Genomic DNA, 17,686 nt, shown 5'->3' with positions numbered 1-17,686 from the left:
CCACACTGGGGACAAAGGATCCGTTGCTCCTCGGGCGTCAGGGGTATAGGTGGATCCGCGGGATGTCGATCAGACAATGTGAGGCCTCTGAATGGAAGAGGAATCCTCGAGGAGGGAGCGCCTCTGAGCAGCCGAGCCTGGGTGGTCCACCTGGCATGTGATGCCCATCCTAAGGGACGTTGCTCATGGACCACGGTCCACGTTGCCGCAGAGCCTTGAGAGGGCCCCGGAGGAGCTCTAGGCGTCGACTGGTTCCGGGTTGGTTCCAGGCGGTAAGGACGTCGGATCTCTGCCGGGAGGGTCGTGGCATGGTATCTGCCGAGAGGAGAAAAAGGGAATACGCTGAGAGGTTATCTCCACATCGTGAGAGCTCTCCGGGTCTCGGAGGTGGTAAGGCTTCAGGTCCGAGATATGTACTGGCCCAGTTTCTTCGCCAGTGTCACAGCGACGAAGCCTGTAAGTGAGGCCGGAGGAGCACGCACTTACCTCGAAGGGGCCATCCCACCTATCTGCAAGTGAGGCTGCAAAGCCGCGTGCGGCATCACTTAGCGGGTGGGCTCGTCGAAGGACGAGGTCACCGACGCTGTAGGTGAGGTTCCGTCGACCTCGGTTGTACTGGCGAGCCTGGTCCAAGCGTGCGACGTCCAGATTCTCCCGAGCCGTCCGAGCTGCATCGTCCAGTCGACTCCGGAGTTCCTCAGCGAACCTTGAATAAGGAGGCTGGGTACTGCCATCCCGGAGGCCCAGTGCATTCTCCACTGGAAAAGGTGCCTCTCATCCCAAGTTCAGGAACGCCGGGGTGAAGCCTGTTGATCTGTTTACTGTTGTCCGTGTAGCGAACGCCAGTTCAGCTAGGCGAAGATCCCAATCACGGTGGTGCTGACTAGTAAAAGCAACCAACATCATTTTCAGGTTCCGATTAACACGTTCGGTAATGTTAGCCTGAGGGTGATATGGGGAAGTCTTCTTGTGCCGAATGCCTAAGACAGCGCAAGAATCTAAGAACACCTTACTTGTAAAGTAGGTAGCGTTATCTGTGATGAGCTGAGCAGGAAACCCGAACCGGGAAAAGGTGTCGAGTAGTCTTTCCCACACTCTCTGGGAAGTCAGCGTCCTGAGAGGAAACAGCTCAACCCATTTCGTGAAATGATCAGTAACAACAAACAAATACTGGTTACCTCTAGGACTACGTGGAAACGGTCCCATCACATCACAAGCAACTATTTGCCAGTGCCTATTGCTCTGAATAGGCTGTAAGCGCCCAGGGGGTAAACCACCACGAGGTTTTGCTCTCTGGCATACTGGCATAACCCTATTGTTAGTGGTATGTTCTGTGACTGGAACGTTTAGCGGGACGGCGGAAAACACACAAACCTCAAGCGCCTTCAGAGGAGATCGACAGTTCAGACGATATGTTGGTTTCATGCACTCATACTGTTTGCAAGCTTTTTCTAGGGGTTATTTCAGCCGGTTAATGGCGTGTTTTCTGAACGTCTGAACTGTATTAACAGAACGCTTAAAAGGAAAGTAAAGGAGGAGGTCCTTTTTGTAACCTTCTTCGAGACTTGTGAAGTGGGCGGTTTGTTACTATTTGCTTTCCACTATGATGACCTACACAGTGCCTGGAGCCCGGTCACTCATATGGAAAATATCTCTCTGTTCGGATCGGATCATTTCTTGAACGCGATCGATATCAATAGTCTCTCCTTTGCAAACTTCACTTCTGACTCAGTTGCAGGATTGGATTCCCGCACACCCAAAAACTGCTCACCCTTCCTCCTCTTCGTGACAAACGGGGGAAGCGTGTCCTTTCAAGTATCCCGCTTTCGGTGGTTCTGGGCGCTCGGATGAAAAGAGCATTTGGGGGATATGGGTCACTGCCACTCGCGTGCCCAGATTAACCGAAAGCCCAGAACCTCCGAACATTTTTTCGGACGAAATGAGCTTACTCGTGGTGGCACAGAAGAACAGGTTGGCCTGCTGAAAATGGTTGCCATTGTTGACAGAAGGCTAAAAAAGTAGGCCGAGGACGCCAGCAAGTTAGTGGCAGGGTACAAGTTGCTTAGATCTTCCGCGAGGGACGTTAAATACGGGGTGCCGTGTGATGAGCTTTCATCGCACGTTAAAGAACCCTCAGATGGGCAAAAGTAATCAACAGACCGACCGCTGTGGCGTCGCTCTTGATCTCAGTTATCTCGCGACGTAATCCCCCAATTATAATTATTAGTTCAAAAAGTAATCGATTACTGAAAATTGTAGTCAGATTACTTGGAAAATTACTCGCTCACAAAACTAACTGATTACGTTGAAAGAATACTGAAAAAGTAACTGATTACTTGTAACGCAATTACTAGTAACGCGTTACGTACAACTCTGGTACGAAAACACCCTAAATGGGATGCCTCGTCTCGCCGCAGGGGATCGAGAACGACCCGAGTACACATACATTGTTGCGTCGAAGTGTCCAAGGTCTTTACTCGAACGCGTCTTACAAAACATCTCGTGGCGGGAAATTTTGGAATCCCCGAGCTGTCATGGCCTGCCGAACCAGTGCCATTTTTATAACTCCTCTTCTCTAAATTAACTTGTTTAAACAAAAATGTTTAAAGAAAAACTCGCGAAACTTGTTTCCCTGTGACAGTCGTCAAGTCCGGTAACAATCAGTACGTTAACAACTACCCAGCAAACCATTAATATCCCCGTCACATCCCTACAAGGTCGCGAACGTCCTGAATATCTTGACATTCACAGGATATCTATGGGACATCGCACAATTTCATTGCGTTTTGGGCTTACTCCAGTAAACAACAGATGTCCCCGGTATGTTGGAAGGATATCGCGCTCTGGATGTTTGAATGTCCCATGGCAGGCAGCCTGCAGATCCTAGGGATGTCTATGGGATATCCAGGAAAGATTTGTTTGTTCTTATAGAGACAGTAACCTGAATTAAAAACACAGTAGTTGATAGGAAAGGATGCCAGAAATGTTGTTAGGTATACTGTGAGTTGATACAGAAACACAGGAAGTGCGAAGATACATCCTCGTCACCTTTACAAATGATTTACCTCATGCTACCGCTACCGAACGTGTGTGTAATGATTTGTATTTCAGTATATGTTCCATCCAGCTCGCAAATAGAGGTTACCGCGGGTTTTCCCAAGTGGTCCAAGTGAGGGGGGCAGGGTTTGGCACTTATGCTGGCAGGTCCCACGGTGTTGCTGTACTGTGATGAATCCTGTTAGGCTAAGGTAATGTTTTTGTTCCCAAATGGGAAGACTAGTACGAAATGGTTAAAAACACACAATAAATATTATTTGCTGGTACACAGTTGCAGTGGTCTCTACGCACTCTACAAACACTGAATATATGATGCACAAAATTTTTACATTATCATATATAGTATTACAAAATACATATCTCAATTTCCATGACAGACGTCGCAGGACTCTCAGTGGATCTACAAACACGGCAGAAATGCTAGTCGCTGGGATATCGCATGGACGTAAAACGGATCTGTGGCAAACTCCACTGGATATCCAAACGTCCCAGGCGAGATACCTTACGGACATTTACTGGATGTATCTGGTTTACTGGGTATGGCTCCATTTTTATCACTGTCATCGCATGCAAAATTCGCAAACACATTAACTTCTCGAGCTTAGTCAAGTTGCTTGAGGAAAAATAGTTTTTCCACCCGCTGCAGCACGGTTTTCGAAAAGTACTTTTCTTGCGAAACGCAACTGCGTTGTTTCGTTGATGACGTCTTTACCCAAGCTGATGATAACCATCAGACCGAGGCCGTCTTCTTAGATTTCCGCAAAGCCTTCCATATGGTGGCTCACCCGAGACTTGTGTACGAAATCGCTCTCGACCCGTATATCGACCATTGCAGAACTGAATTTCTTTCCAAGCTTTCGTTTCCAGTCTCTTCCGTTGTCTGTCCTTCAACTGTTCCTGTCCTTTCGGGTGTTCCACAGGGTGCAGTTCTTGGTCCCTTCAATTTCATATATTAACGACCATCCTTCATGCATATCACGCTATTCGACTATTGACTGCGTTGACTACAGGGAAATCAACACTCCTACTGACCAACTACCCTTACAAAGCGACCTTGCTCTAATGTTGCTCTAATTCAATGCTGGCGTGACGAGTGGCAAATGCCCCTGCATACATCTAACTGCTGCATGGTGTCACTTTCTCACAAACGTGCCCCGTTGTCTCCCTCCTTTCCACTACGCAATTCGTGGAATGCCTTCTCTGTTGCAACTACGGATGGCGGTTTCGTGACGAGGCATTAAGTTTCAGCACCTACACGGAAATTGGGATACGATGCTAGGCGGGTACAGCAGCTGCATTGCATTGCTCCATGCAACCGACGCAACGCTGAAATCGTTGGAATGATACGAATACATGGATTGGATTGGATTCCCTTCATTTTCCTCTTGAGCGTTCCTGATGTGATACTGCCAAATGGACCCAGTGTAACCTACTCTGCAGGGATTTCCCTCAACCCCCCCTGCATTTTTGCAACCCCCCCTGAGATTTCTCACGTAACCCCACCCATATCAACCACTTATGCTGTACGACCACAGTCATGCAGATGATCGTTCCATGCATTTGTCCAAAATCATTTGAAAGTGACTGTTCAATGCATATATTACGCGCATATACGAGCAAAAATGCGTGCGGGCACGCAAACTCAATGTGGATCATCAAGAACCATTTGCGCCCAACTCAATCAAGCAGGGTATTCTGCTTTTTTGTTTTGTTTGTGCAGGTTTTCACATTTGGTTCATTAGGTATTCAGTGAGATTCATGAGACATGGTGTTAGTCCTCTTGCATTGTCGGTCGTGCGATTATGCATCTTAATGTTGAAACGCCGTTCATTGTGAATCTATATTCTAATGTACTGTGTTCTAACGTAATAACATGTACAAATAAAGCGGGAACGCTGTGCAAATACGTCACCATTATGTCATGAGTCTTTTCGTGTCTAAAAAAAAATTCCGTAAGCGCAACCTTCACCAACCATACCCCCACCCAGCAGTGAATTTCTGGGGAAATCACTGCTACTCTGACTTTCAAAGTGGTCCCAGTTTTACCCACAATGCCCTGGCCAAGCCCACTCTGACTTCGAAGTGGACGCCATTTGAAAAAAAAAAAAAAAAAACACACACACACACAAAAACGGTTATATTTCGAAGCGTTTTGCCGGCCAAGTGATTACACTTTGACCCACTTTCTCCTTCAAGTACATCCCTATGCATCCCTGGTATGGAAACACTGAAGATCCGAATATCGTTTACATTGACAGAGCACCACATTTCTAATGCCTCGAAGCGAAAATTAAAGGCTGCTTCTAATTAATGACATATACTAAAAACACGTACCGCCGCCACAGAGGAAAGGAAAAAAATGGTGCCGATGTCGTTGCATGGGTAACGAAAAGGGAATAAAATATGATGATACGTTTTCTAGCACGTATATTGAATTTATTTCCCGATATCACTGAACTCGCGCTATTTATTTAATCCAGCACATCGCTATAGCAGACTACGTTAACCGCCGTGATCAACACGTTTTTGTTTTGTTGCGTACACGAAAAATAACGCGAGTTCAATTACATCTGGAATTCTTCAAGATACGTTACAGAAACAGCAATTTTATTGTTCTCAGGCGTACCATTATATTTCATTCTCTTTTTTTTTTACTCATGCAACGATATCGACACCACTCTTTCCTCCTTTCTTCAATGGCGATAAGTAAGCATGTAAACATTATCGGTACAAACTTTAAAGTTTCTAGTACGCTTCTAGCAGAGTTGTACATAACGGGTTACTAGTAATTGCGTTACTAGTATTCAATCACTTTTCTTAGTAATTTTTTAACGTAATCAGTTAATTTTGTGAGCTTACTGAAAGCAACATGAAATGTTGTACCTTGACAGGTAATGTTGATATCCTTCTTAAGACCGTAGAGAGCTGTTCCTTGCTCCCTTTATTCCAAATTGTACTATCAGACGCAAGCCCACTTGCCACCAAGCCAATGAGTTGTGCCTCACAGTCAGTGCAATCAAGGGAATCTATCACTGAGGCTCAGAAAAGCTGTTTTCCATTGGGATCTGATCCAGGACTGAGCCGTGAGTAGCCCGGTGAAAGCACCAGGGTTTTTTCGAATTTTAGATGTGCCAGCTTTTGTTTTCCTCCCCCTCCTTCTTTTTATGTAGTAGCTGAATTACTTTAGCCTTGTACTGCTTTGGGGAGTGAAGATGTGGAGATGATGTAAGAGGTGGAACTAGGCTTTGGGCAAAATGAGGCAAAATGAGGCAAAGTGTGACTATGTACAAATCTTCTGAGAATGATAACGAAAGGAAAGTTAGGTAGCAAGTGAGCTGGTGGTGACGATCCATGACTTGAAAACCCGAGACGAAGTAGGGACAATAACAGACAAACACAAACACCGTGTTTGTGTTTGTCTGTTATCGTCCCTACCTCGTCTCGGGTTTTCAAGTCATGGATCTTCTGAAAATGTTTATGTATCATTCACACAAAGAGAGGATAGGTGTTACATCTTTTTCCGATTTTGATATTTATTTATTTATGAATATATCTCAAAGGCCCTCACAGGCATTACATGAGGGGGGACATCAACATGGGTCACTTAACAAATACGGAAGTTACAAGGAACATACATATTTGGAAGACAGACTCTGTTTTTCGTTCGTTCATCAGTCTTGCTCAAGAAATTGTTCACTGTAGCAATGGTACACAATGTCACGAAAGGAGTGCTCATCTATCGTTCCGCAAGACTCATTAAAAAGGACTAGTGTTGTGTTTCAACACAACATATTGAACTCATGAACCATGCATCATCCTGAGAGCTATAAATCATCCCAAATACAGATGCTGAATTATTTTAAACGCGATAGACGAGCTGTGCGAAGAGGTACCTCCAGTTAGGATCTTGGGTACTTGAAGCCTGTGGCATTTTCTGTGGGAAAGGCTTGCCAGACTCTCTTCACTGCACAGGCTGGGATGACCATGCTCTTGTTTTTCCCAAGCTTGTGCCATACTCACCTTGCAAACTGGCGATACGCAGTGTACCTGCATCGTCTACACAGATGTACATAAAATATAGTTTAGGCAAATAGGTAACCGGTTACAGTACAGTGTGTGTGCAGTGCCATTTCTACATGTACCTGAGAGCAACTGCAGTTTACCTGCCCACACCCTGTACATTACTACACATGCTGTGGTCTTTTCGAAACCAACATTGTTTTACTTTTCACTGAATCGACAATCAAGAACACTCAATATCGCTAAAAACCTACGCTAAAACCTTATGCACAGGGCAATACATAAAAACGTGACTCAGGACACAGCACACTGACAATTACAAACTATTGGTTTTCTCCAGTTCAGAGTTGTGTACTGCACAGTCTTTTTACGTGCTGCGCCCTGTACTGGAGTTTTTAACTACTTTAATGCAGGACCAAACCAGTTTTGGGCGCCCAAATTTTAACATCGTTCGACAAGGACACATGTGACTTACTTGTGAATATAGTCGCTCATGGGTTCGCGCTGCCCACGGAGTTCAATATGCGACCTTCAGGACAGTCATATTGAAGCATAGAAGTTGGAAATCTTCGTGAGTTGTAATGCACTCATACTGTAGTCATTCGGCAGTGTTTTCGAGCTCCTGGCAGCAAAAGTATTCGATCTCCTTCGGCATTATGACACACCAGCCACACCAGCACCATGAACAGCAAGTGCACATTAAATATCAGAACACGAAATTTCAGAGAACGTTTACGTGTTCGATCACAGTGTGCGTTAAAAAGCTCATCGCTTACCTGAAGACAGGCGACTCATGCTGTTTGCTCCATCTGTGACCGATGTTCGTAGAGCTCTTACTTCGTCTTGCATTCGCGGCATCGCATCGGCGACGTTTCGAAAGCCTACCGAGGTGTTCAGCACGCACAATTTTCTTCTCGATCGCAGAATTGTCAGAAAGGAGTTCGGGGCTCGAAGTCTCCGCATTTCTTCCTTCGACGTCCATATTGAAGATCGCTTTCCGAACGGATGCCGGCGCTCTCACAAACTCACTAACAACAGAACTTCCGGTCCGGGCGCCCAATGAAACGTGGACCTCGTGCTTTCGTCACGCACACGGAAATTGGAGGATGTCCACTACAAAGAGGCTAGATTTCGGCCCCGATTGCGCGAGTTGAGGAGGAAAAGCGAAGCCGGTTTTCAGCTCGCCGTTTGGCAAACTTTGCCGCCGCGCACAGCCAAAATATTTCGCGTGTGGCTTGGAGGCATATTATACCTTCGTAATAGATGCAAACGAAATATTTGTCGAACTTCTGGTCAGAGTCCCTTTCAACTTCGTCGTAGGTCCAGTAGAAAACTCGAGCTGTCCGAGGACATTTCCAGCAAGCGTTTTCTACAGGCCCTACGATGGTTCCTCTCACGGAGAGAGGCCTGCCGCATTGTGCATTCTTGGTTCGAATACCGCGAGACATGGTCGCAAATACGTGATGCTGCGATGGAATGCTTGAGTTCCTGCCTTTCAGCGAAGCTCCCCGACGAACGATTGCACATAAATCCTAAGACAAATGCGGCAAGTTTTCATCTATGTGACATTGTGACGTCGCAGTGACGTGCATGCTCGTAAGCTCCTCCCACTGGTGGTCACTTTTTGTGCTAGCGGCATTGAAACATGACAAAGTGCGCTATTTTTCAATGCGAGAACCATAGTTTTCATAAAAGAAAATATGAGAACGACAATGACGAAGTGTCTTCGGGATAAAAGAAGGGTACGGACGCTCCCGGATTTCACAAACACCATTCAAGGCATCGTTTTCGAGCAAATGTTAGATTATACCGGCAGCTGCGCCGAAAAAGTGACCACCACTATGGCAGCCAAACGCGTTTGTTTGACGTCATGTGAAAACACCCTATAATGCAGCCCCTAAATGTCAGCATGGTTACTGTAGCACATTTCTCTCCCTGAACTACTTCTTCGTCAGGATATACATGCATACGTCGGTGACATTTCACGAGCTGCTGAGTACCGAACGATTCATAGACGCTGTGTGTGTCGCATAATCTCTTCCTCCGGTTCTGATATTTGCCTTTCGCCGTATTTCGAGTGATTTCGACGGCAGATATACCACGTCGTTGTTGCACTAACCAAAACCACGCACCCACATGGTCCCGCGGTCATCCTCGTCGTTCACAGTTGGCTCAGAGAATTGGATAGCTATGACGTAAGCCCTTTTCAAAGCCAATTATCCAGCAGTCACGCCCTGCAATTTTTGCCCGATAGCTCCGCCCCAGTTGTACTGAATACAGTTAGAGGTCGATGTGTCTACTCGGTAGTGAAGGAGGATGAGAAAGTTGTCCTGCAGAGTACTCGCTATTCACGGAAATCATCATGGTCCCTTTAAGTTCGTTGATTTTCCCATCACTTTCCGGCTTACCTGGTAGTGGCCTGGTGCTACAGTGTCTTGTGTTTGCTAAGAGTCGTTGCCACGCCGACACCACTGATTCAAACTGCCACCGCAAGGCACGAGTTCCTAGAAGGTGGTGGCGGTGGTGGTAAAAGGGCTTGCCGTTGTCGGACTCACATGGTCGCCGGCATTGTGTCACCGGCACCAGTTAACTCATGAGTCGTCGTCATCGCCTTCAGCTAGGCGAGCACCCGTGACGAACAATTTTATTATAAACGCATCCGCCACACCAGCAAAGTTGAAGGACTGGCGCTGAAGATATGTAACAGTCGCCAGACCAGAATTTCGCGTTTGCGGTGATCGCCGCAGTAACAGTTACAACGTGATTTTTGATTGCACTGGCATATCTACCGTAAATTGGCCACGAGTGTTTAATCGTTGCAGAGCTGTCCTTCGGCAGCTTAAAGGGACCATGAAAGGATTTTTGACACGCCCACGACCTTTTTAATTAGTTCCCCTGTACCAAAGCATTCACTCTGTGAAAGATGAGGTTGAAAATCGTACAAATAGTGAAAATATTCTATATTTACCACAGGCGTGAACGGCAGCTGCTACGGCCCGCCTCCGAAGCGAACTGGCCGTGACATCATACACAGAACATGTTGCCGATCCGCGGACGGGATTTTGCGAGCAAAGTGCAAAATTTTCAAATAAGCTTGCATACTTTGTCATGAAATATGTATTAATTTGACTTGAAGACACGAATGCAAACAACCGTTGACACAGAATCCTACGAGAAATGTAATATAGCCGTTGACTGTCAGCATGGTTACCGGAGCACGTTTTCCTCTTTGAACTTCTTCTTCGTCAGATCATACGTTCGTCGGTGACATTTTACGAGCTGCTGCGTACCGAACGACCCATAGACGCTGTATGTGTCGCATAACCTCTTCCTCAATTGCTGATAATTTGCCTTTCGCCATATTTCAAGTGATTTCGACGGGGATATACGACGTCGTTGTTGTCCAAACCGAAACCATGCATCCACGTGGTCCGGCGGGGTGTGTCTTCCTCGTCGTTCACAGTTGGCTGAGAGGATTGGATGGCGATGACGTAAGCCCACTTCGAAGGCATATATTCAGCGGTCACGCCCTGCTATTTTTGTCTGATAGCTGCGCCCCCGTTGTACTGAATACGATTAAAAGTCGATGTGTGTACGATAGTGATGGATCATGAGAACGGTTTCCTGCAGAGTACTCGGAATTCTCGAAAATCATTTCATGGTCCCTTTAAGTTTGTTGATTTGCCCATCACGTTTCGTGCTCATCTGCTACTGGCCTGGTACTACAGTCGCTTGTGGTTTTTAGGAGTCGTTACCACGCCGCCACCACTAATCCGTACTGCCATCACGAGGCACGCGTTCCGTTTCCTCTGGGGCGGTTCGGTGGAGTGGGTCGCGAGAGCCCGCTTGCACCGTACACGTGACCAGGGCGGCTTAGCCTTGCCGGTGGTGCTCGACAAGTGCCTTGCACTTCAGCCGCGCGTTTATTTCGAGGCATTGCACACTCCCGAACACCCGGCGTGCGCATTAGTGCAGTACTCTCTGGGATGTGCTACCAGGTGGTTCGTTGAGAGCCCTAGGTTTCGGCCTAGGTCCGAAGTGCTGCCTCATCAATACAGTGCTTGTGTTGATGTTGTACGGCGTTTGCGATTCCAGCTTCCGGACGCTGACATCCAGTTATGGGCTGTCAGCGATTTTTATGCAGCTATCCGGGAGTTGGAGTCTGGTGCCCCAGTTCCTTCGGTGCCGACGAAGCTGTCTTGGCGTCGAATCACTGCGGGCTGGCTAGATGCCCGCCGCGCTAGTCTTCAGTGGAAGTTGGCCCACGACGTTCTTCCTCTTCGCGAGCGACTACACCGTTTTCACATCTCTCGCTCCGTCGGTTGCCCGTCTTGCGGGATGTGTGAAACCGCAGAGCACTGTTTCCGGCGTTGTCGTGTTCCTATTTTGCTGTGGCGCAGAGTAACCCAGATATTTCAGCTGTCGACTGTCGCCTGGGCCACCGTACAGTTCCTGGAACCATTGCCTGTTCCGCGCGTTCAGCGTAAACAATTGGCTTTATTAATTACCGAGATCAACTTTCAAATTTGGATCCGTCGTTGCCGGCTGGCTTTCGGTGGCCCATACTTTGGAGACGCAGCTATATTTCAGGCTGTCAGGGCAGGGCTTCGTAGCCACATTGTCCGTGAGCAAGCACTGTATGGTCTTGTGGGATGCTCTCGCCGCTGGCTGACGTCTACTCGCCTTTTCCGCCACGTTCAGGGTGAGTGGCATATCATGTTCTAGCCAGCTCGCTAGGACCGTATCGCACTCTGCAGCGGCTCTCCCGTGTTTGGATTGTTCGCTTGGTATGGTCAGTACGAAAAGCAAACTCTCCCAGAGAGTGTTGTTATCTAGCTTGTAGGACTGTAACGTAAAGTTAGTGTCTGTCCAAAGGGGACTACCTCCATAGGTGGCTCTCCTACTTGATGACAATACACCTTTGGTCCTTCATATTTGGAGAAGGGCCCCTTGATAACGCGGTCCGCCGCAGGGTGGGCCGTGTCTTCGACTGGTACGGCCGATAAAAAGGTCGACGGGGCAGTACCGCTTGCGATGCTGTTCCGGGAAATAATTTTTCCCCGCCTTTTTGAAGCGTGATGTGGGCAAGCTTCCCAGTCGAAAAAAGGGAATTGGTCCAATTGGACATTTTCCCATTCAAATCAATTGGAATTCCAGTTGTCGTTTTGTCACCCATTGGACTGAAACCAGTTGAAATCAATTCGTCCCCCCATTACAAAGAACTGGCAAGCTCAGGCTTACCAATTGGTCCCACGCTAGCTAACCAACTCAATCCAAATGGTTACACCAAATGGTCCAGGTGGACTCAGTAGGGTCTCCAATCGGAAACAAGTAGCCGTGACGGGTCTGCCACATAGGGCTACAACTACGGTTTCATCAGAGAATATCACACACGAACATATGCCGGAGGTAACAACTTGTTGTTTATTGTACGTTCGGACTAGTCTTGTTGGCTAGAACTGCTCAGAACAAAGTACTTTACAATGGTCATTTCCAAACGGAAACAATACAACAGGTTTTTATTAAAAAGCTATTAGCTATCTGGCGCAAGGCGATGACACGTCATAAGGGAGGTTCAGATAAACATACATTATTACGTAATGGGTCAGACCGAGTGAGTAAGGCCCTCCACATCGAAGCCAGATTGCTCCGAAAGCTCCAGCAGCCAGCCATGGAACGCCTTAAACGAACCCGAGGCGGAACCCGTGGTTTCTTAACAAGGACCATGGTTCGCCTGACCGACCTGTTGGCTCAGCCCAATCCATCGGGCGAAGACATCGAAGCTGTCCTCTAATATCTCATCACGAAACGACAAGCTCTCTACGACCTTTATCGCTCCATCTTGGAGGCAACCCCAGAAGACGAGTTGGACGCAGAACTCAGCGGCGCGTTGGAATACGAACAGAACCTCGAAGAGGCCATCGCACGAGCACGTCGGTCGCTACGACACATCCCGGGTTTCGGCACCAAAATGTATTACGTAAATGAGACAGACGGACCGAGGCTCCAGATGACTAACCCCAACGAGCTTTAATCAACAAGTGCCCAGAATCCCAACTCGAGCCAGGCACCGCGCGCTCATCACAATCCTATGCACCTGGTCGCCCATCGTCCTCCTCTAAGTTATGCAACACACCCCCGCGCCGACAGGGTGACCGCGGTGGCGGCGATCATATCCGTGCAGTGTCCAAGTGACGTCAGTTGGGGACGTGGCCGATCGAGGCAGGTGTCCTCACGGTCTGGGTTTACGAAGATTTGCAATATTTCAATCGTCCGCGTCGTCGTCTGACGTGAAGACCCCAAAACATCCGAAACATCCTCGCGGTGCGGCACAGGGTGTGGTGTGCTGTACAGTAGTCCTTGGCGAACCGTCTGTGGTCTGTGGCTGCTGTCGCTGGGTCGCTGAGTGTCATAAAGGAGACCGATGCGGGTGTCTGCTGACTCGTGCAAACGTGGACGACTGTGTGCAAAGGTGTGGCTTCTAAATGCGCTGCCAAGATCCTCCGCAGATTCCGGTTGAGCCTTGATTCTGCTGCCGTCGTTCGACGACATTCTCTCTATCTTAGAGCTGGCTTCAAAATGAGCTGGAGGGATTATGTCTCTTTCAGCGAAGATCTGCGAAGATCGTTGGTGCCTTTGTACAACGTCGTGCGAATCACATTCGGAGTTTGACGATTTTTGTGCCATGTTGCTCGTGTAGACGGGAGGTAGGCCTTCCGACAACCTGGTTTGAACTAGCGAATCCTTACAGTCAGTGCAGTCTTTCCCTGGTTGCTTACTGAGGTTGCAGTCCTGTGGCAATACTTTTGCATCACACTGACCCTCAGCGGTTTCCTGGTGTTCTGTGTTCGTGCTGTCCGTACGCTCCCATCGCATTCCTCGAAAGATGCCTCAATGTTTGCTGTGAGGTCCGACTGGTGCGGATGGCGCGACATCGAGCGTTCTTGCATTGTGTCACTCTCTGTCAAATTTGATTGACCTTCAATTGCGCCAGATGGCGAAGCAGGAGGCTGCCTGACCGAGACTTGACTTCCGAGCTGACCAGCTAAAGTGAGATGGACTGTTCCGCTGGTCCACACAGTGAACGTCCCAGTAGGCAAGGTAGGCAAGTGAGCCAGGCGGAGTGTGCTTCTCGGTTTCGAAATTGCCAGTTCCATTTGCCATTCTTGCTCCAGTATATCTTGCAGTTCGTTATCGAATCTCTCACCACTTATCAAACCCATGACCTGGGCATCCAGCTTCGCAAGGGCTGCCTTCCCGGAAATCAGGCATCGGAGGTCTGCTTCAATTGCTGCCTTAACTTTTACCGGTCGAGACAGAAGTACGGCGAGATGTTCGGTGGCATGGGTGACCCCGTCGCGGGTTCCTGCCCGAGTACGCAGTAGGCCGTCGAGTGCTTCGCTTGACATCCGGAGCGCGGTCCGAATCCCGGGTTTCGGCACCAAAATATGTTACGTAAATGAGACAGACGGACCGAGGCTCCAGATGACTAACCCCAACAAGCTTTAATCAACAAGTGCCCAGAATCTCAACTCGAGCCAGGCGCCGCGCGCTCATCGCAATCCCACGCACCTGGTCGCCCATCGTCCTCCTCTAAGTTATGCAACAAGCAGCGTCGAGTGTACAAGCAACATGTTCAGGCTGAAGATTCCAATCGCTAGTTGTTTTACGAAAGGAAGTGATATTACAATGGGGAAGCTTAATCACATGGATGTCGTTCAGACGAGATGAAATGTAGTTAAGAAGCGATAGAACTTGTGTCGTCTGTTTTGTCTGTCTGTGACCCCTGCACTCTGGTTTTATCGCTTTTAGAAATCTAGTTAGCAGGGACTAGGACACGATCGCGACGTTGGTGTCGTGATACATTTTATGGAAGAGGAACAACCTGGCTCTCAACTGTCTTGACGAGAGAAGATCAACGTCGAGGTTTTTCTTTATACGTGAGACACTCGCGTCTCTGGAATAGTTAGTTGTAGTGAAGCGCATTTTGAACTGACTCTAATGCTTGAATTAAGAACTCTTGATGGGAATCCCATATGGCCGATGCGTATTCGAGTTTGGGCAGCACGAATGCACGATATGAAAGCAGTTATGAAAGTGATGTGGTGCAAGCACAAGATGGCTGCGAAGATTTAATTTGGTAACTCTAAACATAACTCTAAAAACCGCACGCCATCATTGGTCCCATATCGGTACAAAATCGGCAGCCAATATAAGTTATGTTAGTCCAGTATATAGGCCGTGCAACAAGGGTCTCGTAATACGCCAATGAAACTGCCAATATTGGTCCAATGTTGCAAGCCCCTGGTGAGCCAATGAAGAATACGAATGCTCTGTAGCTATAGTAACTGCCACTCCGATCTAGTTTTAATTGGTTTGAATGGCAGCACGACAACTGGAAGGCATCACGGTACAATGCATTATTTTTTTTCTTTCTGCTTTTTTCTTATATTTATCTTTGTAGATACTGAAACTCTGCCATGGGTGGCACGCGGTGGTGAGATAGTAGGATCTCGCTCTGTCTGGGATTCGAGTAGTCCTACAGAACTACCCATCACTGAGAACATATCGACCAAAAAAAGTAAGAAATAGTTGTTGCCAGAATACTTCGCGGGAGCGCGAGTTAAATTTTAGCGATACTATTCTGGTTTTTCCCTTACACATCACGAGATTTCGGAACGTGAACGTACCTGCTACGGCGCTAAGCGCGGTCCCCTGGTTGGGCTCCGTGGTGGGCGGCAGCACTTTTGCACCGAATAGTTACATTATATGTATGGCTTCTAATTCTTTATCACCCAATGATCGGAGCCTGAAAAGGTCCCGCACCGAGCATAAGAATGCTTTCCTATACAGACCCGAACCTGAACCATGGTATGCAAAGTTTCTCGTGGTACACTCCAAAGACGAAACAAAACCACTTTCGAAAATGTCACCATTTGCAGTTGCTAAAGCATTGGAAAGTGTAGTTTGCAAGATCTACAGCGCCAAGAAGCTGAGCAGTGGTGACATTCAAGTCCAAGTGGAGAATCGAAAACAAAGTAATGCACTGTATTCCCTCACCCACACCCGAGAAACAGCTGTAACCGTAACCTCTCACCGCAGTTTGAACATCGTAAGAGGTGTGATATCTGAGAGTGAACTACTTGAGTGCTCAGACTCCGAGCTTGAAGAAGGGCTGGCTGACGAGGGTGTAGTCTCAGCAAAACGAATCGTGATGCGCAGAGATGGGAAAGAGATTCCCACGAAACACGTAGTCCTGTCTTTCAAGCTCCACAGTCTTCCATCAACAATCAAAGCTGGCTATCTAAACTGTCATGTGAGGGCATATATCCCCAATCCAAGACGCTGCTACAAGTGCCAGAAGTTTGGCCACGGTTCGCATGTGTGTCGTGGACAGGCTGTCTGTGCAAGGTGTGCTGGCAAAGACCACTCGTCAGAGACATGCTCAAATGATATCCGTTGCACCAACTGTGAAGGTAGCCACCCCGCGTACTCCAGATCCTGGCCTTTCTGGCAGGAGGAGAAACAGGTTCTCAAAATAAAGTTTGAGCAAAACGTCACGTACCGAGCGGCGAGAGCCCAGCTACAGTTCCAGAAGAAAGGAACTTTCTCTGATGTGGTGCGCAGGGGAGTGGCACCACTCAGAGTTTCAGTGGAGACCCAGACCTCTGGGCCCCCACACCACACTCCCCAACTCAAAGAGAGGGTCACAGAGGTGCTTCCTCCAGTGGCCACACAGCCAATCACCCAGGGAGAGGCCGCCACAGCCTCAAAGGAGGTTGTTGTATCTCCCTCCGTTTGGGACGGGATTGCCAAGGGCCTGTCCCAAAGTACAAGCCAAGACATGAATGTCGATGATGACGACTGCTTATCGCAGAAGTCGTCATCGAGTCTTCCAAGTACTACTACTTCGTCCTTGGGCAAAGAGCAGAGAAAGAAAAACACCGGTAGAGGACGGGGTCTGAAAGGCAAAGAACAGCAAAAGGCCCCTCCACCAAGGATACAAGCTCTTTGATTCTCTACATTCATGTTTCCACATTTCACGGGGTCTTCACGTTTTCAGGTTGCATTTCAGTCCTTGGTGATCCCCTTCTTCTGCTTACTCCTAATGAGTTCCAGTTGCAAGAGTATCGTTCAGTGGAACTGTCGTGGTCTTCTGGGGAATCTTGATGACATCGATGATATATCAGACAGACACAGTGGTGTCTGTTTCTGTCTTCAAGAAACTAATCTGAACTTTGAAAATCCATGCCACCTCCGACGGTGGAACGTATACAGAAAAGACCGAACGAATGCTGCACGTGCTTCTGGAGGTGTGGCCATCCTCACGGCGAGAACACTCCCCACGAGAGATGTCCCACTTTCTACAAATCTTGAGGCTGTTGCAGTGCAGATTTGCACTGACCGTGTGATGACGGTGTGTTCTCTGTACCTGCCACCATCAGCTAAGGTCGAAGAAAAGCAACTTCAAGACCTTCTCAGACAGCTGCCACAGCCTTTTCTGCTGCTTGGAGATTTTAGTGCACACCATCCCCTGTGGGGTTGCTCAAAAGTTGACACACGAGGTAGGATGTTAGAGAAACTGCTAACATCTTTGCCAATCTGCCTT

The 17,686-nt window shown here is 48.0% G+C and overlaps 1 protein-coding gene across 1 annotated transcript; it reads left to right on the top strand.

Moving 5' to 3' along the window:
* Positions 1-16,003: 16,003 nt before the first annotated feature.
* On the top strand, positions 16,004-17,092 carry LOC135375783 (uncharacterized). The gene has a single exon (XM_064608420.1). It carries the CDS (start codon positions 16,004-16,006, stop codon positions 17,090-17,092), a length of 1,089 nt encoding a protein of 362 aa, XP_064464490.1.
* The last annotated feature ends 594 nt before the right edge of the window (positions 17,093-17,686 follow it).

The sequence above is a fragment of the Ornithodoros turicata genome, unplaced genomic scaffold (assembly GCF_037126465.1).
Source record: "Ornithodoros turicata isolate Travis unplaced genomic scaffold, ASM3712646v1 ctg00000945.1, whole genome shotgun sequence".
Classification (NCBI taxonomy): Eukaryota; Metazoa; Arthropoda; class Arachnida; order Ixodida; family Argasidae; genus Ornithodoros; species Ornithodoros turicata.
Note: the sequence above shows the minus strand (reverse complement) of the source record. Positions and strands in the feature narration are given on the sequence as shown.

Coding starts and splice junctions, on each gene's coding strand:
- LOC135375783 (XM_064608420.1), top strand. CDS start 16,004: ATGTCACCATTTGCAGTTGCTAAAGCATTGGAAAGTGTAGTTTGCAAG.